This window comes from Danio rerio, chromosome 14 (assembly GCF_049306965.1).
Source record: "Danio rerio strain Tuebingen ecotype United States chromosome 14, GRCz12tu, whole genome shotgun sequence".
Taxonomy (NCBI): Eukaryota; Metazoa; Chordata; class Actinopteri; order Cypriniformes; family Danionidae; genus Danio; species Danio rerio.
In genome coordinates this window covers 57,433,416-57,460,702 of record NC_133189.1, presented here as the reverse complement: position 1 = coordinate 57,460,702, position 27,287 = coordinate 57,433,416, and the positions used below count along the sequence as shown (strand labels likewise).

The window sequence follows — 27,287 nt, the reverse complement described above, 5'->3', positions numbered from 1 at the left end:
TAAGCAATTTTGTCCTTCCAGCTAGAAGCATAGCAGACAATCACATTTTGCTTTCTTTTATTACACCATAAGGACAGTGGTGTAATGCTAAATATTGAAATCATGGCCTCAGCTTCTATGTAAGCTTTTAATGTGTCAGAGAGAAATTTGATGCAAGATTCTTCCAGTTTTCTGACAGCAGTATGTGTTGTCCCGCAGGTGCCGCTGTCCCACTCGTCCTCATGTAAGTCTCAGAGTTGTGGGAACGGTTATCCGGAGAACAGTTCGGTGGATTGGGATCCCAGCTCGTTTCTCTCGGCGCGCAAACTCTCCGGCCTGTGGAACTCAGCTCATTCTAATGGAGGATCGCACTGCAACCACAACCCCGCTGCGCTTTCACCCGGTAATGCTTCATCTTTCACACACCCGATTCTGGGTCACCAGAAATAATGAACTAACAATGTTGACCCATTTGCTGCATACTTTTGCTGCTTGTTTAAACTACTTACAGGGTTTTTACGCTTCTTGAAAGTACTTGAATTACAGACATGTGAATTCAAATCAATCAGATCAACATTGTGAGAGATGCAAAGAGACGCAAGTCAGAATTGCGAGAGGTCATTTTAATAATATAACCTTATTTATAAACTTTATTCCTGCTCCATTTAAATCCACACAAACATCTAATAATGTGTTGAAAGTATGCGTTTAGATCTCAGACTTCTGGCAGTTTCTTTGAGCATGAAAAAGTCAGAGGTGTGGGATATAAACTCAGGATTGCAAGGAGAAAAGGTCAGATATAAAAAGTGGCAATGGCCTCCTTTGTAATCTGTCTTCAGACCAAATCAATCTCATGCTCACTTGATTCATTTATTCGGTTCTCATCTGAGAAATAAGCAGAATAATGGACCGTCAAACGCGTGATGTGACAAAATAAACTCCTCCAGGCTGGATAAGAGGCATGCTGGCTTTCTTTAACAGGCACACAGAGCTTTAAATATAGTCTGGCTGCAGAAAAGAGCCAGAATGATGGTTATATCTCATCCTAACAGGAGGAACGTTGGGACCAGCTTGCCATGAGAAGAGGCCCTCTCATGATGCTCCGGGAAAAGCTGCCAAAACATTCGGCACTAAAGTCTGTCCCTACAGTCATCCCGCATCCCAGAATTCCAGTGCAGCTTCTCCCGGGACACTTTCTGCCTCCAGCGATGCATGCAAGACCAACCCCAAGCACTTCAAGACTATGTGTCGACGACCAACGCCTCCAGGTGAGGGCTTGTTTAAGCATTTAGCACTTTCCAAATGACCCCTGATTAAATAATCCTGTAAATTCAGTGATATGCATTAACTTTTACTACTGACATGTGTCTTTCACCTCTGTTATTCCCTTATAGAACCAGATGGTGTATTTATCTATGCAGTTGCATATTGATGCTGTGTTTATGATTAGGATATTATAGATTGCGGGTTGAAGTGTTCATTCTAGTTTTAGCGCAGTGTTGCAGTAGGAGGACTAATGGGGATGCTGTTGGATGACATGAATGCATGCACTACAGCTTTAATGTAAACCAGTGGTTCTCAAACGTTTTTCATCAAGTACCACCTCAGAAAAAAATTGTCTCTCCAAGTACCACCAAAATGAGCAGTATTGAAATACAGTAGGCCCAGTAAAGCAGCTACAACTCAGATTACATCAGAAATATAGGCTATATGTCATATATGACATATTATATACATCATTTTTGATCAATTTTGAAATGTGTGTAGCATGTACATGACAAAAATTCATTCCTCCGCGTACCACTAGAAGGAAGGCTGCGTACCACTAGTGGTACATAGGGTTGTAACGGTATGAATTTTTCACGGTATGATAATCGTCTAAAACAATACCACGGTTTGACGGTTTCGCGGTATACGGTATGTTACAAATGTTACAAAATAATAGAACAGTGAAGCAAATTTGACTTTTTCCAAATAATATATTTTTAGTTACTATAAACAACACCACTTACAATGAACAAATAAAAATAAGAAAATAATAAATAATGTGTCAAAGTCCAAATAAAGTCCAAATAAACATGGTGCAAATCCTCAGTAAAAAATAGATATAAATATTTACTATACTATAAATAGTTACATAACGAAACTAGATTCAATATGGAACATCCTTAGGTTTTATGTGCCAGCATGGATATGGTTGTCTATGGATATGGATTTGGATATGGTTGTATGCAATGCAGACAAACAGCTGCACCTTCATTTGTGTCTTTTGAAAACAGCAAGAGCAGCAGTTCGTCTTTGCTGTGTCACTGTTTTGTCATGTTTCTGTGCTGCTGTGCATGCAAAAGTACTTAGTATGAAAATTATTTCATGCAAAACTTTTTTTTTTTTGCGTTTTATTTAGCCGCGCATAAATGTATGCCTTTCTCTCATTCCGTGTTGTTCAAAAAGCTTGGTCCACAAACAAAAGCGAAACCTATGCTTATTGGTTGTGATATAGCGAGTTTGAACCAATCTGGGCATGGAGGAGGGACAATGCATCAATGTATCATGTCTGATTTGTCCAGAGACACAGTGACGAGCGTTTCTTTGTCAAATCAGCGTTGTCAAATGTTGATGACGTAACCGCACTGATTCCGGAGCCTCTGAAAGTCCGAATGTTATGTGATACAGCACTGGAAAGCTGAGATTCTCTTCTTTATGCCAATCTTTGAATTGTATGAATCGGATCAGCGGATCAAAAGTTATTAAACATTTAAGAGCAATACTTATTTTTAGCCGCGGGCGGCTGTCTCGGTCTTTAAGGGTTAAAACAGTTGATATGCAATTGTTCATGGTATGATAATCGTGCACGTTCAAATCGTGGTAAACCGTCATACCGGTATATTGTTACAACCCTAGTGGTACACGTACCACAGTTTGAGAACCACTGATGTAAACGATAACACTCAACATTTTCATATCCATACACTTACAGGTTACTTTTCCAGCTCTTCATGTTGCACTGCATTATGCAACAGCTGAAACCGTAACCAAAGTGTCAACTATGTGTCAGACCTCAATAAACAGTGCAAATGTGACTGTAAAGTGGCATAAGAGCATGTTGATGTTTACACAAACTTACATAAGATAGAATTATTATTATTAGGGGTGTCACGATTTCGATTTTTAATCGAAATCGATCGAAATTTATGCTCAATTTCGATTATCGAATCAAAAAATAGAATCGTCGATGCTGCCACGCCCCCATGTCACGTCAGCTTGGCTTGCCAAGCGGAAAAAACAGGCTTGTTAAACTGCAGACGCAGGAGACCCGTCGACAGAACTTAAACCCTCTCCTCTTTCAATGAAGTCGCCGGTGTGGAAGCATTTTGGATTTCCAGTGAGTTATGTTGACAACGTTCATGTTGTCGACAAAAAAAAACACAGTTTTGCAAGCTCTGCTATGTACGTATTACGTACGGTTCGTCCGATAGACAACACCGGCATCGTGATCCTCCGCCCGCCCCCGTTGCAAATCCGCTCGCGAAAAGTTCACACTCAGACCCTGTTTACACTGTCTTTGTTTTTAAATGGCATTTTAGAACGACAACGATTTGACATCCACAGTGGCGTGTAGCATTTCTGAGCAGCCCTCCTTCCTCTCTACCTCTGAAAATGCACATCACGTGACCACACACACACAGACGCACACACAGCCATGCGCTCGAGACAGCAGGTCCAGGCAGTCAGAGGACTGCTTCAATCTTTCACTCACTTGTACTTAGTCATTTTAGCGAACACCTCAGATACTGTTGGCTGGTTCCTGTTGGTTGTGCGTCTTTTTTACCGACGCCATTATAACGACACAGATCACTGCCTATTCACGAGTCCCGCAGAAAAAGAGATTGACAGGTGGTAATTATGTGTGTATCTTGCCTTTATTCATTTACTGTATGATTTGTTTATGGGTAAAACAAAGACCAGGCAGGTCAGGTAGTTTAAACGGTAGGCTACAAATAATTAATTGCTCATTAATTAATTAATTATTCATAATCGAAAATCGAATCGTGCCTTTAGAATCAAAAATGTAATCGAATCGAGGGTTTGGAGGATCATGACACCCTTAATTATTATTAGAACTACCGAATGCAGCAAAACTAGTAACCAAGCTGCTGATAAAAAGTCTTGATGCTTGTTGCTAGTATTCAGGTTAGTTGTGTCTGGCAGGCCACGTCATAGTATGTTCCCTAAAGCCTAGTTTACACTACAGGATTTTAAGCCTGATTTGAGCCAGATTTGGAAGTTAAGTAGCTCGCCGACGGATCGAGCTGTGATCGGGAAAAAATCTGCGGGTGCACGGCGCTCGCCAGTCTTTGTGTGAACTACTGAACAACGCGCCAACGCCTCGCAGATGGAAATCCAATATCTAGCATGCTAAATATTCCAGAGCAGTCGGCCGACTCAACCCCACATGCGGTCAGATGTAGTGACAAGCTGCAGCCAATGAGAGAGCATATCAGCATGAGCTGAATGCCTGTGTGATCAGAAGCTCAACAGAAACATCTGTGATTGGTCAGAATGGGCATCGGTGCACTCGCTTCATTCTGCGCTACCACAGACATGAGAGGAGGCTATAATAACAGTGGAGCTAGAATTCTGTAACTATTAGAATTACCATACTGCTCATTCTGACCGTTCGCATATAAAACGCCATACTGTCACAGCATATTTACATTCAAAGCTATTATTGAGATATTAAAATTAAGCTTTGAATATCTGGCATCATATTTAATGACACCATTACCCTAAAAATATCATCTTTTTTTGGTAATACAGCTTATAAATATGTAGTTAAGATACCAAAACACTTAAAGGTCTTGGCTTTCATTTTCACTTTCAAACAGGAGCTGTTACACAGCACAGAATTTTCAGTTTTGAAAGATATCTGAAGTAAATTGATGTTTTTGCCATCAGAAAGTTTTGTTTATGTTAGCAGGAAGTTGCCAGGCAAGAAAATACACACATATTTAAAGTCACAGCGAAAAGTATCAGACATGCATGCAGTCATTTTGACCAATATGGTAATTTAAAGCAGAAATGCTCAGTTCTTTACTGTTTTGTAATTAAAAAAATAACAATGTTAGAAAGAAATACACTGATATTTAGGAAACGGCAGGGTGATAGATATGTTAGTTTTATTTCAAAGAGTTTTAAAATTACAAAAATTAAAAACTCTCTGTGTATCTATCCACTCAAACCTTGCAGATGAGTGATTGCTGATGCATCAGCTGATTGACGATGTTTTTAAATGCTTCCTCGAATGCTTGAGTGCATCGTCTCCTTAAATACCGTGGCTGGAATGATATCACATGAAGAACCAGAAGGCTTTATATGTGCAACAATGTCAGTAAGTTGTGACAGAGACACAGGAATAAAGCTGGTTCGATTTTTTTCAAGGGGGCAACAGAAATTGTAAGAGCATTGATTACAAGTCTGAGAACAAATTCCAACAATCTTATCAGCAAAAAAAATGCGGAATTTTTGAGATGGGTCTGGCTGCAGACCTGGTGCAGTGCAATCTGAGCTGCATCCAATGCTTTTTAATGCGCTCACCTAACCCCGCCCCTAACCCTACCCATCACAGTGACATCACTCGCTCTATTGAGTGCATTGAGTCTGACATTGCATCGCTGAGTGATGCAGTCTCAGCTTGCATCATAAAGGCTGCATCCAGATACTATTGGAATTTTTTTCACAGGTGTCAACAGAAGAAAAAAATTGATGGAGAAACAACAGTCTGAAGTATGGTGGTGCTAATAGTAGAGAAAAGTATTTCAGAATTATTAAAAAAATGAAATAAAAACAAATAAAAATCAGGAGGAAAATGTTAAATGTTAAATGTTTGTTGTTTTAAATTAAAAATAAATTTAGAAACCACTACTTTATTGTGTGTGTGTGTGTGTGTGTGTGTGTGTGTGTGTGTGTGTGCGTGTGTGTGTGTGTGTGTGTGTGTTTTCCACACTAACTTTATCTGATTTGATGTTGTAAATAAAATGACGATTTTGTGACGAATAATTTCACGTAACCCAAATGCGTGTTTGTCCACAGGTGAAGCGTTCCACCCAAACGACCACCACCAGTCTGCAGACCTGTCAGTGCCGCCCAACAGTCCGACGGGTTTGTCTTCCCAGCATTCCTCACTGCTGCCTCCCAAGCAGAACTCCAGTCAGCATGTGCACGTCGGCTCTGCTAATTCGGGACTGCCTTCGCACGCTCCCTTTTCCCCGCTGGTACCAAACATTCACGCTCCCACAGCCAAGCACTCGAGCGGGCCGGACAGTCCGGTGGCCCTACACAAGCCCAGCGCCTGCAAGAACGCACACATTCCCGCTGTTAACTCGCAACACGGCAAACTTAGCAACTCGCTTATAGGATGCAGTCACCCGTGCAACGGACACAGTAACGGCAGCTCTGTAGCATCACCCAATGCTGGACACGTGACGCCTGGAGCCTGCAGGTGAGCACGGACTCTGTTCGGTGTGATGTAACCTGTGTGTACTGTTCAGCTTGACTCCCCTTTGGTTATGTTGGGGGCTGTTTTTGCCCCATTGACCCTCATTATAATCTCATTTATTGATCGCAAAGCCATGACCGCATATAATCATGCATGAGGTAGACATTTTTAGCAGCATTAACCCTTTAGATAGGCCTGTGAAGAAGAGTTTCTGGCTTTTATATGAGTTCTGTGGAGTAAAACCGCAGATTATAGTGTGTCCAAACACTCCAAAGCTAGAAACTAATCTTTTTTTGTGCACTGCAACTGATTTTAATCAGAAAAAAAATGACTAATCATCCCACTAATCAAACCAGCAACAGTCAAGAATGCATGATTGTATGCTGTCATGGCTTTGCAATTGAAGTGTGGTGTATGTTTTGTTGTGTGTGTGTGTGAGCAGGGACCAGGCTTGTAAAGGACACAAGGTACCCAACGGGTCGCTTTGTCACACTTCGCCCTGCGAGTTGGAGGAAGGAGATGATGAGGACAGCAGCTCTGAGCGCAGCTCCTGTGCATCTTCATCCAACAACCAGAAGGACGGAAAATACTGTGACTGCTGCTACTGCGAGTTCTTCGGCCACAACGCGGTACGCTTTCTGTCAACTAGTAATGGAAAGGAAAGAAACTAATCATATATACTGTATATTTATTTATATACAGTGTTCTCACAGATATCTCGTTTACATTAATATTTTCTTCAGTTGCTTTGTTTCCATTCAATGATATGAGTTACATTTATGCACAAAACTGGGTCACGAAACACCAGAACACATGTGTTGAGCTGTTGACAGTGGTATATGTGTCCCACACTGCTAAAAACACTATTAGGACACCTATATCTCACTAAAAAGTGTAAATTGGTTGTTTTTGCGTTATTTCCAGCAAGTTCGTAGTTCCGGTTTGAAACTAATTTTTGAAGCTGCATCACGACCATGAGATCTTATCGTGTATTCCAGCGTGCAGACTGGACGTCTATACCTGAGTGTGCCGTATTACGTCTCAGAGTGTGTTGCATTAATGCATGAGTAAAACTTGGTTCAAACCAATCAGCGCGCTCTATTGTGCAACTTCATTAATATTCATTACTGTCACAGTGTTTAGACGACAGAGACGCCACGTTGTGTTGGCAAAACAAGCGTGAAGTGTTGCTTTTATAGTTTGCTGCAGTGAAGTTTTGTTTTCATTTTCTCTCTGTGAGAGCGCAGCTGGAGTCACGTGTGGATTAACAGTGTACGCGACGCTCGACAACAATAACTTACGTGTCTAAGGAGGATTATTGTTTACCTGAGAGCTGTTCTCATCTGCAAACGCTGAGATCCGGATTCGCTTTAGTCTCCTCTTAATACAGACGCGGCTCTAGTTGCTGGTGATTGTCCTGTCTCTACAGATTTGGTCAGTGAGCGACCAGTGCTCTTTGTTTATTCAGTTTGTTCGTATCGAACTATTACACCGAGTGTAAACATGTTAGCACCACAACCAAACTTTAACCTCGTGTAGGATTTTTACCGCATTTTGCATTTTTGTTTCTAAAAAAAAAACTTTCTCTAGAAGAACAAATATTAGAGGAAATACTGTGAAAAACACCTGAATCTGTTCAACATCATTTGGGAAATATTTGACAATGAAAATAAATTCACAGGAGGGCGAATAGTTTTGACTTCATTTGTATTCAGTCATTATCAGCTCTGCTATAACAGCCCTGCTCTCCCCTGTCCAGCCTCCAGCTGCTCCCACCAGTCGTAACTATGCGGAGATCCGGGAGAAGCTGCGGTCCAGACTGACCCGTCGTAAAGAAGAGCTTCCCCAGAGGCAGGATCTGGACCCGGCTGCTCCCAGTGCCATCGACCACCGAGACGTGGACGAACTGCTGGACTTCATCAACAGCACCGAGCCCAAACCTGTCAACAGCGCCAAGGCGGCAAAGCGGGCACGGCACAAACAGAAGAAGAAGGTACGCGGGTCGTTTTTACCTCACTGTGTGTTTAAATATCACAGCTGTAATTACTTCTGAAGTTCATTGCAGTCTGAATTGTTTGCACACAATTTATACCTTCACTCTGAGATTTGTTCGTCATTGAAAAATCATTTCGTTTTTTTGCAACCATATAAAGCATCTTGAGAGGTCAATGAGGTCAATTTGCCCAGCCTTACTGTGCGTTCAGACCGAAAGCGACGAGAGTGTCAAAGTAGCCGGAAGTCATTCATTTTCAATGAGAGCCGGCGGCGAGGAGCAGCACGGCGCGTCTTCGCCGGTCTGGGCGTCGAGGAGAGTTGAAATCAAGTCAATTTTATGGTAATGAGCTATGACGCGGTTCAACTGCAACCAATCAGAATGAAGACGTCCACTGCTTGAGAGGAGTCCACAGAACACAGTCAGTGTGAACTTTGGTTCCGACCAAGCCGCAACCTCCCGCTCTCCCTCGGGAGGCCAATACGGAAGTAACTGAAACTGCAATTCATCGAAAATCCGCTAGTCCTGTCTCCATAATAGAACAAAGTTTAATTAAGCACACTGTTAGAATGGCCAACTTCCACAAAAGGTGTTTACAGCCTGCTACAAAGAGCGATTTTGGTTCATAAAGCTAATATTAACCTTCATGACAACTGTGAGGGGGGTGAATTTTTTTATAACTCATCTGTTTCCTTAATATTAGGTTATATTAAGTTTGCATAATTAAGGGCGTGGCCACTTGATTGACAGCTAGGTCTCGCTGGTCGCCGTCACTTCATCTTAGCTGACTCCTCGAGATTAGCCTCTGATTTCGGCATATTCATCCTATTTTTATCTTGTTTTTTGTGGCTTTACACAGTCAGTTGCCTTTAGGGATTATTTCCTACAATTATCAGATGATATGGGACGCTGTGTGCACTTAATTGTGCTCACAAACCATTTACGTGGCCTCCGTTTCCCATGTGAGTAAAGTTATATACTTGTATACCATCTCTATACATGTATTTGTTTTATTCAAGATCATTTATAATGCTCTTTAGAGCTGTAATGCACTCCACAGTCTGACAGACTGATTAGCTGTGGGCTCTAGATCAGTCATCTGAAGCGTTGTCATACAGTGTTATGCTGGAGTTCATCAATAGTCTTACATTAACTAACACAGACTATATCTGAAGTGTTTGGAAGTAATTTGCGTTTTCCTCCTGTTGAAAAACATCATAAGAACAATGTTTAGTGGCTCAATGTATAACAGCAGAGTTTTTAAAAGACTAAACACTTTATTTATGTGTACAGCCAAGCACATGTGGTCAGAACACAAGCGAGTCTCAGGGGATAAAGTATTAAGCGTTCTCCCAAAGTAAAGTGTGTCTGAACCAGGTCCAATCAAAATGCCAGCAGGTGTCTGTAGCTCCGCCCACTCTCCGCCTCTTTGCCCTTGTTGGATATCCCTCTGTGAGTGTGATGACGCGCGAACAAAATGGCGACGGTTGGCCACGCCTACTTGTGGCTTCTTTTGCGCCTATGGGTGACGTCACGGACACTTCGTCCATATATTTTACAGTCTATGGTTCCAACAACAGTTGTTTCCAAGGGTTTGATTATTGCGGATTTCCAATTATTTGCAATGTTTTCTTACAGGCACATGCATTAAATAAACTACTAGCGAGTTACTGATGTGCATTAATGTTATATTTTTTTCTTTAAAAAAAGCGGGAATCTCATGCGACAATACAAAATAGTAGGGGTGCTCAAATTTATGCTCAATTTCGATTATTGAATCAAAAATAGAATCGTCGATGCTGCCACGCCCCCATGTCACGTCAGCTTGGCTTGCCAAGCGGGAAAAAACAGGCTTGTTGAAGTGCTTGTTAAACTGCAGACGCAGGAGACCCGTCGACAGAGCTTAAACCCTCTCCTCTTTCAATGAAGTCGCCGGTGTGGAAGCATTTTGGATTTCCAGTGAGTTATGTTGACAACATTCGTGTTGTCGACAAAAAAACCCCCACAGTTTTGCAAGCTCTGCTATGTACGTATTACGTACGGTTCGTCCGATAGATAACACCGGCATCGCGATCCTCCGCCCGCCCCCGTTGCAAATCCGCTCGCGAAAAGTTCACACTCAGGCCCTGTTTACACTGTCTTTGTTTTTAAATGGCATTTTAGAACGACAACGATTTGACATCCACAGTGGCGTGTAGCATTTCTGAGCAGCCCTCCTTCCTCTCTACCTCTGAAAATGCACATCACGTGACCACACACACACAGACGCACACACAGCCATGCGCTCGAGACAGCAGGTCCAGGCAGTCAGAGGACTGCTTCAATCTTTTACTCACTTGTACTGAGTCATTTTAGCGAACACCTCAGATACTGTTGGCTGGTTTCTGTTGGTTGTGCGTCTTTTTTACCGACGCCATTATAACGACACAGATCACTGCCTATTCACGAGTCCCGCAGAAAAAGTGATTGACAGGTGCTAATTATGTGTGTGTCTTGCCTTTATTCATTTACTGTATGATTTGTTTATGGGTAAAACAAAGAGCATGCAGGTCAGGTAGTTTAAACGGTAGGCTACAAATAATTAATTCGTCATTAATTAATTAATTATTCATAATCGAAAATCGAATCGAATCGTGACTTTAGAATCGAAAATGTAATCGAATCGAGGATTTGGAGGATCATGACACCCTTACAAAATAGTACTGCTGCTTCAGGATATTTCAGACATATAGACACAAATTGGATAAGTGGAGCAAAGCCAGACCACATGCAACTACAGGGTGGGCCATTTATGTGTTCAATGTGCTGCCCGTTGTGTTGGATTGTCAATGCAAGCCTCTTCTCCCACTCTTCATGCACTGATAGCAACACCGCAGGAGGAATGCCAGCACAGGCTTCCAGTATCCGTAGTTTCAGGTGCTGCACATCTTGTATTTTCACACCATAGACAATTGCCTTCAGATGACCCCAAAGATAAAAGTCTAAGGGGGGCAGATCGGGAGACCTTAGGGGCCATTCAACCAGCCCACGACGATCAATCCACTTTTCAGGAAACTGTTCATCTAGGAGTGCTCGGACCTGACACCCATAATGTGGTGCTGCACCATCTTGCTGGAGAAACTCAGGGAACGTGCCAGCTTTAATGCATAAAGAGGGAAACACATCATCATGTAGCAATGTCAAATATCCAGTGGCCTTGAGGTTTCCATTGATGAAGAATGGCCCCACTATCTTTATTGTCTATAGTGTGAAGATACAAGGTGTGCAGCACCTGAAACTACGGATACTGGAAGCCTGTGCTGGCATTTCTCCTGTGGTGTCAATAAGTGTGTGAATAGTGGGAGATGAGGGTTGCATTGCACAATGGGCAGCACATTAAACACATTTTAAAAGTTGTATGAAACTTGTAAATAACTCATGACAGAATAAAGTTACATTAAAACCAAGCACACCATTGCTTTTCTTGTGAAAATCCCATTAAGTTTGATGTGTCACATGACCCTCTTTCTATTGAAAAAAAAACTAAAGTTGAATCCAAGATGGCCGACTTCAAAATGGCCACCATGGTCACCACCCATCTTGGAAAGTTTGCCCTTTCACATACACTAAAAACAATAATTGCCTACTCATATCAACCTTTATTTTACATCAACAGAATCGTGAGAAAATCCTGATCTTTATTTTAAGCAAAAAATCGCAATTCTCATTTTAGCCAGAATCGTGCAGCTCTACTGTATATTGGAACGGAAGTTAGTTGTTTTTACTTCTTTTCTTTTTTGGCCAAAAACATGCTCTCTCATTATTAGTGCTGTGTAGGCATCATCTATTTTACATAGATATAAAAATAAATTGAAACTATTGCATGTTTTATGATATGCTGTAATAAATGTAAACGCTTCTTATGATTCACCACATACATGTAAACATTACATGAAACATTAGGTCATGAAAAATGTCCTGGAATTTTTGTAGTGAATATGTGTATGAAGCCTGTCCCTCTCTCTGTCTGGGTGTCACTGCTGGTTCAGTGGAGGGACTAGAAAATCTAGAAAGTCAAAAATGAGGAAGTTTTGGACAAATAGTTCACTGCAACGCTCAAAACTAGTTTAAACTAAGCCCTAACTCAGCAAATGACCATGGAATAAGCGGGATAATCAACGGCTTGCTGTGCGTTAAAGGATTTTAATGTACTTTACAGAGATTTCCACATCGTGCATTTAAATCCTTCAATGCACAGCAAGCCGTTGATTATCCCTTAAACATTTATAAAAGCTTTTATTCTGGATGTGACCAATCACAATTAATCTTTTGGCAACCTTTTTGTTTTGTTAATCTTATTTCTAATAACTGATTTATTTTATCTTTGCCATGATGACTGTAAATAATATTTTACTAGATATTTTTTAGACACTTAACTAGGTTAATTAGGTTAACTTGGCAGGTTAGGGTAATTAGGCAAGTTATTGTATAGCAGTGATTTGTTCTGTAGATTATCGAGAATAAATATAGCTTAAAGGGGCTAATAATTTTGTCCATTAAATGGTGTTCAAAAAATTTAAAACTGCTTTAATTCTTGCCGAAATAAAACAAATAAGACTTTCTCCAGAAGAAAAAATATTATCAGACATACTGTGAACATTTCTTTGCTCTGTTCAACATCATTTGAGAAATATTTTAAAAAGAAGTAAAAAAAATAAAGGGGGCTAATAATTCTGACTTCAACTATATATATATATATATATATATATATATATATATTAGGGATGTAACGGTTCACAAAAATGAACCGTGACGGTGTCACGGTTCGGTACGTTTTCGATACAGCAAAAAAAGAAAAAAGCTAGAGGATTTCTCATTAATTTTTTCATGTATTAAAACTAACATCATTTATTGCAACTTCCTGATGCCTCCTTGAGTAGCTAGAGAGGCAGTGAAGGTCCTTTGTATTTGTGACGCGCTGGTGGCTTTAGACAGACACACTGAGCCCAAGATGTTATAAGGAAAACTTTATGTAAACTTGAAGCATGACAAACAATACAACAATTTGTGTCGTTGAATACCTGTTTTGTATGGAGCCGATTATTGCGTTGTAGTGATGGTTGTTGCGTGTGCCGTTGCGATGCCGTTTTGCGGTCAACAAATAATACGACCAAACTCTCCTTCTCTCCTCCTCACCCGTTTGATTGTGCACGCGCTTTATATGTTCTAGCAGGTGCCAGTTATGCCCACGTGACCAAAACATAAAACATCACTGTGAAACCCAAACTAATCAGTATACAAATAAACATTATAATAAATGAAAAGTAATATGGCTCCTATATCATTAAAGTATGATCTTGTTTGTTTTCTTTTTCTTTAAACAGTGATAGAGCTGTACTTCCGGGGTTTCTGCTTAGCAGCAAATAAAACAAATCCTTTATACTCAAAACCGAAAAGCTTCCTTTAAAAAAAAAAAAATGTAATAGTGTAACAGTTAAACAAATAAAAATAAAAGAACAATTGAGTTTGTATATGGAACTCAGTTTCAATCCATCTTTAAAGGGTCACGAAACACCAAAACACATGTGTTGAGCTGTTGACAGTGGTATATGTGTCCCACACTGCTAAAAAGACTATTAGGACACCTATATCACGCTAAAAAGTGTAAATTGGTTGTTTTTGCGTTATTTCAAGCAAATTCGTACTTCCTGTTTAAAACGAATTTTTGAAGCTGCGTCACAGCCATGAGATAATATCGTGTATTCCAGCGTGCAGACTGGGCGTCTGTGCCAGAGTGAGTCTTATTACGTCTTACAGTGTGATGCATTAATGCATGAGTAAGGCTTGGTTCAAACCAATCAGTGCGCTCTATTGTGCAACTTCATTAATATTCATTACTGTCACAGTGTTTAGACGACAGAGACGCCACGTTGTGTTGGCAAAACAAGCGTGAAGTGTTGCTTTTATAGTTTGCTGCTGTTAAGTTTCGTTTTCATTTTCTCTCTGTGAGAGCGCAGACTCACGCGTGGATTAACAGTGTACGCGACAACAATAACTTACGTGTCTAAGGAGGATTATTGTTTACCTGAGAGCTGTTCTCATCTGCAAACGCTGAGATCCAGATTGTAGTCTCCTCTAAATAAAGACGCAGCTCTAGTTGCTGGTGATTGTCCTGTCTCTACAGATTTGGTAAGTGAGCGACCAGTGCTCTTTGTTTATTCAGTTCGTATTTTATTCGTATCAAACAAACTATTGCACCGAGTGCAAGTTAGCACTAACAGTTACAACCAAACTATAACCTCGTGTTGGATTTTTGTGACGGGAATAACACACGCGGCTTTCTGACGCTACCTGCCGTGTGCATCTAAGTTTCCGGGAAATGCTGAGTTTTTTTTTCTCTCATTCGCTGTGCGGTATCAAACATTGCATGAAAAATACACGCTTAGAGCAGCTCCTCGAATCAAATATCACGTTTGTCGCGAGGGAGATGACTGAATTCCCTGAATGAAAGAGCCAAACTGCAGTTAAAGTCCACCATTTAATAATTTGGCAAATAATTCGACTACAGAGGTCCATGTAAACACAGTCACATTGTCCGCTGTGGGTGTGTTTTGACTCTGAAATTCAGCGTGCCCAAATAGACACTCCAATACCAAGCCGCTTTTCTTCCTCTGACACTCCCCCCTAAACAGAGCTGGACACGCCCACTTTTCTGACTTTTTCCAAAGTAGAGGTGTGAAAACACCCTGCTGAAACGAGGGGGTTTCATGGCCCTTTAAGTATTTATTTTTTATTTTCAGAACGATAAGTGTCCACCTTTACCTCAGACAGCACAGATCTGCTTGATTTGACATTTCAGTGGATCTGAAAGCAGGAATTATCTGACTGAAATGGGCTTATAAAGGAATAATGTTACGGTGCTCTATTACATTTAACATTTTCTTAAAACCCAACATTTCCACTACCGATTAAGTCTCATATCCACAGCTATAAATGTACCGATTGCCTTGGTGATTTGTTTGAATCAGTAGGAATTGCCTGTCTGAATGCTGCGGCGTAGAGCTGCACAATTAATCGTTAAAAGATGGCGATCTCGATTTGACCCCCTAGACGATCTTAATCCAGCATTTCTACGATTCTGTCAATCATATTTTCAAGTTCAGGAGAGAGGAAAAGGCAGCTGCACGAGTCTTTTCATTGTTTCACACACACTGCTCAGTGACATTGACACCTCTAAATGATGTTGAATGAGTCGCATACTGTATTGATAAGGTATAATTCACCTAAAAATGTAATTTTTGTCTTCATAAAATGATGTTTTCGCGGCCGGGAAATCACATGTGACGTGAGCTGCTGACCATGAGCTGTTATCACAGAGAGGACGCGCGCTCTCTACTTAATGATAGACGCGCGCGCGTCTACTTTAGTGAACAGAACCTGCACATGTTGTGAGTAATAGGTAATACAGTTGTAAATAATATTCAGATTGTGGCACAGAGTGATCGTTTAGGAGCCGTACACGAAGTATGACAATCGCTTAGCAGTCAAAATGAAACCGAAAGTTCATTTAAATGATCATATCGCATTATAGAGTTATGATTACAGCAAGCGTTTGATATGTTTTTTCTTTCATAGTGAACACACAGTTGTGCATGAAAATAAATGTGTACAGTGTCAGTATAACTACTCTAGCCTATATAATGTTGAATATAATCTGATAATGGCAAATGTCTGATTTTACCAGTGAATTAAATTGTCTAATATGACAGATTGCAAGCATATATCTCAAACATAATAATTCAACATCAGAATTAATATAAGTAGAATAGAATTATTTATAGAAGCCAGTAGACCTACACATAATACTATTATCGATGTTGTGCCGTATGTTTGTTTTTACCAAACCTTTATTTTACATCTACAGAATCGTGAGAAAATCCTGATCTTTATTTTAAGCAAAAAATCGCGATTCTCAGAATCGTGCAGCTCTACTGTGGGGATAGTCCCATGTAGTGCGCGTGTTTCCAGTTTTTCGTCTAATTTCAGTTACTGATTCCGTGATGTCAGTGCAAATGAATTGACATGCTCAAATATTACCGCTAAAATAACTTGCCGTCATAGCAGATGTCATTGTTGTTGTTTTTTATCCACCGCTCTCTTACCATCCCCCTCATAACTTACAGAGAAACCAGTGCTCCCAAACGCCAGACCCGCTGTTGGTTATAGGAGGATTACATTAACGTTAAAGCCATTCTGCGAGCTAGTGCAGCGTGTGCCTGGCTGGAGTAGGGTTTGGAGGTGGGCGGGGAAGGCAGCATGTTGCCCGTCACCTCATTCGGGATGCCTTGTTGAGCATTGTTGCACTGAAAACATTATATTTGAACTTCATTCATTCATTTTGTTTACCTTAGTCCCTTTATTAATCAGGGGTCACCACAGCAGAAAGAACTGCCAACTATTCCAGCATATGTTTTACGCAGCGGATGCCCTTCCAGCTGCAACCTAACACTGGGAAACACCCATACACTTTCATATTTACACAAGACAATACAGCCAATTAGTTCATCAAGTTTCCTATAGCGCATGTGTTTGGACTGTGGGGGAAACCGGAGCACCCGGAGGAAACCCACACCAACACAGGGAGAACATGCAAACTCCACGCAGAAACACCAACTGACCCAGAAAAGGCTCGAATCAGGGACCTTCTTGTTGTGAGGCCACAGTGCCACCATGGCGGCCCAGTTCTAACTTCAATTCCTAGAAATCTTCTAACTTCTGTATTCTGCATGTGTGCTGAACAGTGACTGAATCCTCGTCTCTCTCTCTCTCTCTCTCTCTCTCTCTCCAGGAGAAGGAGCGGGCTCTTCAGTGCAGTATGGATGCAGTCGGCAGTGACCCACGCTCCGCTTCTCCTCCAGACCCCATGGAGGACTCGGCTCCAGATGCAGATGCTAACCGGCTCCTGGAGTGGCCTCAGCTAGAGCTGGAGCGCGTGAACAGCTTCCTGACCAGCCGCCTGGAGGAAATCAAAAACACCATCAAAGACTCCATCCGCGCCTCCTTCAGCATGTACGACCTCAACCTGGACGTCAACGACTTCCCCAAAAAAGCGGCGACGCTTGAAGGAAATCATTTGCTTTCTCACCTCAACGGATCCTCAGATCTGCAGCAGATCGATCTTGACCTGGCGCCGCTCTCGCTGAGGAACTTTAAGAGAGATTTAGACATCGTGAACGGTTGGGAAGACACGACAACAGCCGCCAAAGACATCCAGAGGCTTCACTCTACGCCCAGTCTTTCCAAACTCATCCGCGTGCGCTCGCCAGAACGAATCCCGGCTCCAGAATCCACCCAGAGCGCCGCTAAACCCGGTGAAGCGCTGCCCGAGATCAAGAGTTTAGCAGGAGCCAAGATGAAGAAGAGTAAAAAGCAGCAGGAGGTCAGTGGGAAATCATCAACGCATAAAGCGCAGGAGATAAAAGCGGCGGATTGTGATAAGAGCACTAAAGGGGGATGCAAAACACAGCAGGTGGATGCACAGAAGAATGGAAATAAGAAAGCGGAGGAGGTGAAAGTGTGTAAGCAGACGTCCTCCAATGGTCATCATAATACTGCGACAAACACACAGCAGAGGGCGAAAAATGAGCTGTCGGACACGCGGGGAAGCAGACCGGAGCATGATGGAGACACTAAAAGCATCAGCAACACTCCCAGTGCACAGCAGCCCAAGGGGAAGACTAAGAACAAGAACAAAAACAAGACGGAGAAGTCCAGTAATGCTATCGGTGAGTGGATTATTTGAAGTGTAAGGGCTGAGGTGTTGAGTTGCAATGATTCTGCATTGATTTATTAAATGTGATGTGATGTTTCTGAGCTTAGTGTTTATCAACAGACTGTGCTGTATACTTTACAAACAGCTCCTCTCTGCTTAATTCCTTATGCTTGAGCCTAACATAGTCATTAATAAAGTTTGGAAAGATTTAAGCATTTCAAGATTTTATTACTATTAAGATTAGAGCGCCGTATATGCTGTATAATATATATATATATCATGGTTTCCGCTACATTCATTCTTCCGTGACAGGGCGCCACACCAAAATTCATCCTGCCACGGCTAAATTACAGCTTCTTATTCAAAATATTCAGTCGTTTTTTTAAAATAGCGGGTTCAAACCGCACCGAAAAGTATGAAAAGGTTAGTGAATAATAACAGTACCAACTTTTCTGTGACCGTAGTAGTGCTGTGCGTTCTGTTTAACCCTTTAAACAGGCATGGGGTCATCAAACTCAGACCCGATAGAGGACTCGAGAGGTGAGCGGATCAATTCTTTTTCCGGCTCTAAACGCATATGATTGGCTTCTGCCAATGTGATGACTTGAAATTACCGATACTACCTGCACGAATGTGCACAAGCGCGGATGAATGTGCTTTTAAAATGAACGAATCGTTCATGAACGACCCATCACTACAGTTCAGTATTTATTATCTGCTCTGTTATAATGACTGTTTACATTTATTTGCTTCTCCAGCATGTCATCACAGTACTCTGAAACTATTTCACTACTATCTACATGGTTTCCGCTGCATTCATTCTTCCGTGGCGAGGCGCCACACCAAAATTCATCCCACCACGGCTACATTACAGCTTCGCATTCATAATATTTGGTCGTGTTTTAAATAGCATATTAAAACCGCACCGAAAACGTATGAAAGGATAAGTGAATAATAACAGCGCAAACTTTTCTGTGACTGTAGTAGTGCTGTGCGTTCTGTTTAACCCTTTAAGGTGACGTGCTGACTGACTGACAGACAGGTGTGTGATGCGTGAGACCAGCAAACACGGCGTAGCTCTCAGTTATGATGAACACAGTTTCCATAATTATACTTTATTTACAGATAAAGGTCTGTGGCTCTGCATATATTGACTTCATCTTGCTGGAGTTTATAGCCGTTTCACTTTACTTCAGGACGCATTAATGCTGCGGTCCGCTCCGCAAGTCTATCGGAGACATTCATAAATATTCCTAGCAAATCTAATAAATGTTGGAGACATACTCGCTACATAAACACACTAAATCACACGTTTATTTGAGGACGCGTTAAAAAATCTGCACTTCAGCAGCGTATATTTGAGGGCGCACAAGAGATTTTGTGCACGAACAGAGGAAATCGGCGCTCAAGCAGAGATTGGCATGCTCGTAGGCTATTACATGAATGCATCTCGACTTCTTATACTGCGACCATGACATTTGTCAATGAAATAACGCCACATGTAGTGGTAGATCTGTGTAAAAGTCTGCCGCCACAGCTGGAAAAAATCCTAGAGGAAACACTATATATATATATATATATATATACACACACACATATGCAACTGCAACTCCGCATACCCATTAAGACATGTAAAATTTTGCTCATACACAATGAAAAATATGAAAAGTATTACTGTAAACAATGTATTTTATGACACAACGATATAAAAAATAGAACATAATATGAAATGATCGACTTTTTACTTTTTCCACATGATTTATATCATCATATTGCACCTAGCATCATATTTATCCAAACAATTTCCTGCTCTTCGCTGCTTTAATTTGTCCATTTCTCTCTGTCAGATGATGTGTTTCTTCCCAAAGACGTGGACCCCACAGAAATGGATGAGATTGATCGCGAGGTTGAATATTTCAAAAGGTAATGTTTAATAGTGGTGTTTGCCAAAACAAAACATCAATATTATAATTACCACCATTTGTATTTAAACTACAGTACAAATTCAATCACAGCACTTTGAATAATACTTGTGTATGAAATGTGCTTTATAAATAAACCTGCCCTGCCTCACAGTTCAGTTTTTAGTGTTTATAAATATCAGTGTAGAACACAGAATGTGCTGCTCTGGTGCCGTATATGCTGCATATATACTCATGCAAAATATTTTTAAATATATGACAGAAACTTAATTATCATTAGATAAGAATCATTAATATGATTTTAATAAATGACAATATATGAAGTAATTTTTTCTGACTTTGAGTTTGTTGGTTATGTATGATGCAATATAGGACTCATAGCCCCGCCTCGTATCAAGGATTGATAGCCTTGCCCTAAAGGACTGATAGCCCCTCCCTAAAGGACAGACAACCCCGCCCTAAAGGACTGATAGCCCCTCCCTTAAGGACAGACAACCCCGCCCTAAAGGACTGATAGCCCCTCCCTTAAGGACAGAAAACCCCGCCCTAAAGGACTGATAGGCCCTCCCTTAAGGACAGAAAACCCCGCCCTAATGGACTGATAGTCCCACCCTAAAGGATTGATAGCCCCTCCCTTAAGGACAGACAACCCCACCCTAAAAGACTGATAGCCCCTCCCTTAAGGACAGACAACCCCGCCCTAAAGGACTGATAGTCCCACCCTAAAGGATTGATAGACCCTCCCTTAAGGACAGACAACCCCGCCCTAAAAGACTGATAGCCCCTCCCTTAAGGATTGATAGCCCCTCTTTTAAGGACAGACAGCCCCGCCCTGCCCTAAAGGACTGATAGCCCCTCCCTTAAGGACAGAAAACCCTGCCCTAAAGGACAGATAGCCCCTCCCTAAAGGACAGATAACCTCGCACTAAAGGACTGATAGTCCCGCCCTGAAGAATTGATAGAACCCCTGAAGGATTTATAGTCCTGCCTTAAAGGACAGAGAGCTCCGCCTTAAAGAAATGATAAGTTCGCCCTAAATAACTGATAGCCCCTCCCCAACCACTGATACCTTCACCCTAAATCACTGATAGCCCTTCCCTAAAGGACTGACTGCTCTTCCCTAAAGTACAGATAGCTCCACCCTAATGTACTGATAGCCCTGCCCTGAAGCAGTGATAGCTCCGCCCCAAAAGTACTCATAGCCTCACCTTAAAGATCTGATTACCCCGCCCTAAACCACTGATAGCTCTGGCCTAAAGGACTGATAGCTCCTCCCTAAAGCACTGATAGCCATGCTTTAAAGGACTGATAGCTCCTCCCTAAAGCACTGATAGCTCCTCCCTAAAGCACTGATAGCTCCTCCCTAAAGGACTGATAGCCACGCCCTATTGTACTGATAGCTCCTTTGTAAACCACTAATAGCCCCTCCTTAAAGGACTGGTTGCTCCTCCCAAAAGTACAGATAGTTCTGCCTTAATGTACAGATAGCTCCGCTCTAATGTACTGATAGGCCGGCCCTAAATCAATGATAGCTCCACCCTCCACATAGGCTCACCCTAAAGATCCGATAACCCTGCTTTAAACCACTGATAGCTCCGCCCCTGAATGACATCATTTATAACAAGCACTGCTAATTACATATGCAAATAAGAATTGATGATTTCATTGCATCTTTAAAGAGTGTCATTGATAAAATGACCTTCTTCTGATTTCTCTCTATTGCCTGGCCTCAGGTTTTGCCTGGACTCTGCTAAACAGACCCGACAGAAGGTGGCGGTGAACTGGTCCAACTTCAGCCTCAAAAAGATGCCCTCAAATGCAGCTCAGTAACAGACGGAGGAGCCGGATGCAAAACTGTACTGAAATCTCCTTTTGGCCTTGGGTTTCCTGAACCCAGCACTCGACCGGCCCGCTCACAGCCCTTCTGCCTCTCTATGCCACGGGAAATTGATTTCGACCATCATCATCATCATCAAACACTTTTTAATTTCTAGCTGCGTCCTGACCTCAGTCCCACTACGCTGCAGCTTGTGACGGCTAAAACACGATCGGGTACTGATCCACTGCTTTATATGTCGTATGTACACAGTTGTTTTTACAATAAAAACGTTTTTAAACAATGAAATGCGCAAGAATACACAGCGGTTTGCCCCAGCGAGCCTGTCCAAGGTACATTTTATAAGCTCAAACCACGCAAACGTTACTGTAGTCTTAGTATAGATGCGAAAACGTGGGATCGCTCAGATGTTCAGGCTGTGTTTTAGTCTTAGAAGATGATGACGTCCATGTGAATTCAAGCAGAGCGATCTGGATCATCAAGCACACGAAATTGAACCGTGCACTTTTTGTCGTACTTTAAAAACGGCAGCGAGACCTTTTAGGATGTACGTAGATCCAACATTGACACTAAAAATGAACAGAAAGGGTGAGTTTTCTACACAGATGAGCTGCGTTTTCTTTGCATGATGCGTAAAACTGACCACGTTATGCTCCGTTTCGTTTCTACTGAAGCTAATGAACATGACTAGTTCTCCAGATCTCCTCCAGATTAGTGATCCTCCGTGTGCCGGTTTGGATGTTTCTCTGTGCTGTGACCACGTCCTCAATGCTGTTGTCTGTAGTTGGCTCTCCAGATGTGCGCCCGTGTTTTGGCCGCATGATGGTTTCAGATTGGTGAGTTTAGATCCAGCCTTCATTCGTTACATCTGCAATCAAGGACTCTTGCTGATGTGGTGCGGCGCTTATCCGTTGCTCTGTATGTCTGTACACATCCCGGTTTAAGAAAATACGAGATGATGTTGGTCTCTGGGTTTGTGCTAGACTAAATCCCCCTTGAAGGATTCTTGAGATGTTTTTGTTTCGTTTTTCTTCCCTTCTCCGACATCTTTGACTCTATCCAGGTTATATTCAGCTAGAAAACATTATCTTAAACATTTGGAATGTAGATTTATACTATACCATCAATGGCCAAGTGTATGTTGGCTTTCTGTTTTATTTTGTTGTTTTTTTATTATAATTATTATTATTATTATTATTCACTTTTGATACTGTGAAGATCTTTCATGCCGAAAGATTAAAACATGACAGTTTTGAAAAAAACAAACAAAAACAAAGCGTAAAGTGTCGTGTTTGATTTTTGAACTTGTGTATGTTGATATCGGATTTTAAGACATTTATTGAACAGAAGAGCGTGTAGATGAGAGAATATCATCAATCGTTTTTAGTCATAAATAACAGTCTTACATTTTAATTCCTTTAGAGGGGAAAGGAGTCATTTAGGTCAGGGATTCCCAAACTTTTTTATTCCGCGACCCACCTAGGCAAGTGATTCAATCTCAAGACCCAGCATGATATTTTAAAATGGAAAAATGGGTTAAACAATGTCTCCATTCAAAGCAGTCAAAAATATATGGTGTGCGGCTTTTTGGATTTTGCGATTTGATATGCACAAAATGAGGCTGGAAGTGCTTTTTGTGGGATGCTGGCTGTAACTGTGGTCATTTTTTTGTTGAAAAAGATCCTCGTCTTTTTTCAGAAGAGAATATGATCAACCTTTGATCAAGCCCCTTGATTATGATCAAGCCCCGTCACATCGCTGTAATGTAATGTGTATTTATATAGCGCATTTATTGTGTATGGCCGTACACCCAAAGCACTTCACAATCATGAGGGGGGGTCTCTCCACACCACCACCAGTGTGCAGCTCCACTTGGATGATGCTCCGGCAGCCACAGGACAACGGCGCCAGTGTGCTCACCACACACCAGCTATTGGTGGAGTGGAGAGACAGTGATGGAGCCAATTCGGTGGAAGGGGATGATTGGGAGGTCATGATCGCAAGGGCCGATAGAGGGACTTTGGCCAGGACACCGGGGTTACACCCCTGCTCTTTCACGAGAAGTGCCATGGGATTTTTAATGACTACAGAGAGTCAGAACCTCAGTTTAACGTCTCATCCGAAAGACGGCGCCCACTGACAGTGTAGTGTCCCCTTCACTTTTACTGGGGCATTAGGACTCACACAGACCACAGGTTGAGCGCCCCCTGCTGGCCTCACTAACACCACTTCCAACAGCAACCTAGTGTTCCCTAGTGGTCTCCCATCCAGATACTGACCAGGCTCAGCCCTGCTTAGCTTCAGTGAGTAACTGGAAATTTAGTAAATTCCACTGCTAGTGTAGTCATAAGAAACTAAATCGCTTTTTGATCAACTACTACAAGCTGGGAAAACGTCAGATAAATATGCCAATGCAATTAACGTTATCGCTGAATAGATCTAATATTTACACATTTGCTTGAGGAAGGAATGATGGGGGTAGTTACAATAATATTACTATTTTCCATAACATCTATGCCCTTCCATAACATTAACAGATAGCACTATAGCTATTTAATGATTAGCAATCTGTCAACGTTGGGATGTAAAAAATATGGGACAACACATAGCTTCAAATGATAGAATACAAAGCAAACATTAGAAAATATTGACAATAAAATAAAAGGTTTAGCCTATTAAAATCAATGGCCTATCCAGAAATTAAATAAATCTATAAAATCTACTTCACCTTTAATTGTATTCGCATATTGATTAAAGTTACTATAGCTATTCAGTGAAGAGCAGCAGATGAATCTCTCATTGTGTTTTGCTTGATAACAGAGGTGTTCATGTAAGAATGCACAGATCTATAATGAAGCATTCCACTACTTTAGTAACTGTTTGTGCTCATTTAAGAGAAAATTAGTAGTGTTTAAAATAAAACACGCAGGACGGAGCAAACAAAACAAAACAAGAAAAAGCACTTTTCCGACGGTCCCTTACTGAGAGCACCGCTCTGCGCGAGCTCTCCCAGCTAAACGCAGATTGCGAGTGCTCAAACGGAGCAGTGCTCGTAATGTCGAGCGAAAAAAAAGAAAAAGACAGCTGTGAAACATCACCAGCTTAGTCTTTTTGAAGGGAAACACACTAGATGTTTTTAGGGTAAGAGGTTTTTGAGTTATTGCCGTCAATCGTACTGGTTTTGATTCACCGCAATGTAAATACAGCTGCAGCTATGTGACCCACCTTTGTTCACTGTGCAACCCACAGTTTGAAAACCCCTGATTTAGATTGTTATTATTCAGTTTAATTCATCTTTATTTGTATAGCGCTTTTACAATGTCGATTGTGTCAAAGCAGCTTAACAGAAGATTATAGTGAATGTGAACAGTGTCAGTTTTCAGTTTTTAAGCTCAGTTCAGTTTAGCTTAGTTCAGTGTGGTTTAATAATCACTGCTGAGAGTCCAAACACTGAAGAGCAAATCAATCCATGCGCAGCTCCACAGATCCCGAACCATATAAGCCAGTGGCGACAGCGGAGAGGAACAAACTTCACCAATTGACGAAAGTGAAGAATAAAAAACCTGGAGAGAAACCAGGCTCAGTTGTGCACAACCATTTCTCCGCTGGCCAAATGTCTTGTGCAGAGCTCCAGTCTAGGTGCTGGAGAATGCTGGACCTCAGTGAAGACTCATCTGTTCCTGGAGCATCACAGGAATCAGTCTCATGCTCTCCACTCCTCCATGACCACCACAGCAGCTGCTCAGGATACGGCCTGGTCCAGGATTATGGAGACCTTGGGATCATCTCGTGTATGCTTTACTAAACAGATAAGTCTTTAATCTAGTGTTGAACTGAGAGTGTGTCTGAGCCTCGGACATTATCAGGAAGGCTATTCCAGTGTTTAGGAGCCATAAATGAGAAGGCTCGACCTCCTTTAGTGCTATTCTTGAAACAAGACACAAAAACTCAAAGTAATAAAAGCATTTTAGCTGTGTGTCTAAAATATTTCTTGTAATTAGAGATGCACGATATGAAACCTTTTAACCTACACCCATTCTGATATACAGCTGAGGTCAGAATTTTTCCCCCCTCCACCCCTTTGAATATTTTTTATTTTTAAATATTTCCCAAATGATGTTGAACAGATTCAGGAAATGTTCACAGTGTGTCTGATTATATTTGTTCTTATGGAGAAAGTCTTTGTTTTATTTCGGCTACAATAAAAGCAGTTTTTATTTTTTTAAACCATTTTAAGGTCAGTTTTATTAGCCCCTTTAAGCGATATACATTTTTTCAATTGTCTAAAGAACAAACCATCACTAAACAATGACTTGCCGAATTACCCTAACCTGCCTAGTTACCCTAATTACCCTAGTGAAGCCTTTAAATGTCACTTTAAGCTGAATACTAGTGTCTTGAAGAATATTTAGTCTAATATTATTTACTGTCATCATGACAGATAAAATAAATCAGTTATTAGAGATGAATTATTAAAACTATTATGATTAGAAATGTGCTGGGAAATCTTCTCTCCGTTAAACAGAAATTGGGGGGAAAATAAACACGGCGAATAATTCAGACTTCAACTGTACAGATAAACATATTTTAATATTAAATGTTCATTTAATCTTCACGCTGCAAAAACATGCTTACATACTTAAGTACAAAACATACTTAAAATACTTACATTTTTTGTCCTGTTTCTAGTCCAAAGGCCTAAAAATTCTTAAATCAATATGAATTTTCTGACAAGCAAACAGTATAGTCTTGTTTTCATAAATATGGAGTCAAAATGAAGCGAGTTTCTCCATAAAACAAGCAAAATAATCCGACAATAAGCTCAGCAAAATGATCTACTGTTACAAAGAAAAACAAGATTATTTTACTGACCTCACTGGCAGATTATTTAGCTTGTTTCAAGGAAAAACTCACTTTATTTTGGCACATTGTTTATAACACAAGGCTTTATTTTGCTGGTCTAGAAAATGCTTCTTGATTAAAGATTTTTTTTAATAACTGGACTAGAAACAAGACGAAAAGAAAAAGAAGTAAAGCATGTTTTGCAGTGTAAAAGTCATAAATTTTAACGGTAAGGATAAATGTGAGAAGTGCATCATTTACTAATTTTAATAGTAGTTTAGAGTGAGTTTGTTTTTTAAACGCGTTATTAACTGGGTTACATAATATGATTAGCGTTCACTTCTGTGCCCTGTATAATCAATAGTGGATGGGTACTGCTAATTTTCTTATTCTGTTTGAAAGTCTAATACATTTAGAACAAAAACAAACATTAAAATATCTGCACAACTCTTCACATTTAGTTGACT

The 27,287-nt window shown here is 41.0% G+C and overlaps 1 protein-coding gene across 1 annotated transcript in view; it reads left to right on the top strand.

The window, feature by feature from the left end:
- Positions 1-22,261, top strand: part of fam193b (family with sequence similarity 193 member B) — a 44,033-nt gene extending 21,772 nt beyond the window's left edge. The window contains exons 3-10 of the mRNA XM_692607.10: positions 199-382; positions 1,032-1,247; positions 6,070-6,478; positions 6,918-7,104; positions 8,235-8,468; positions 17,296-18,232; positions 20,067-20,142; positions 21,875-22,261. Coding sequence (XP_697699.4) covers positions 199-382; positions 1,032-1,247; positions 6,070-6,478; positions 6,918-7,104; positions 8,235-8,468; positions 17,296-18,232; positions 20,067-20,142; positions 21,875-21,971 — 2,340 coding nt within the window. The 3' untranslated portion in view covers positions 21,972-22,261. The remainder of the gene's footprint in view (positions 1-198; positions 383-1,031; positions 1,248-6,069; positions 6,479-6,917; positions 7,105-8,234; positions 8,469-17,295; positions 18,233-20,066; positions 20,143-21,874) is intronic.
- Positions 22,262-27,287: the final 5,026 nt, after the last annotated feature.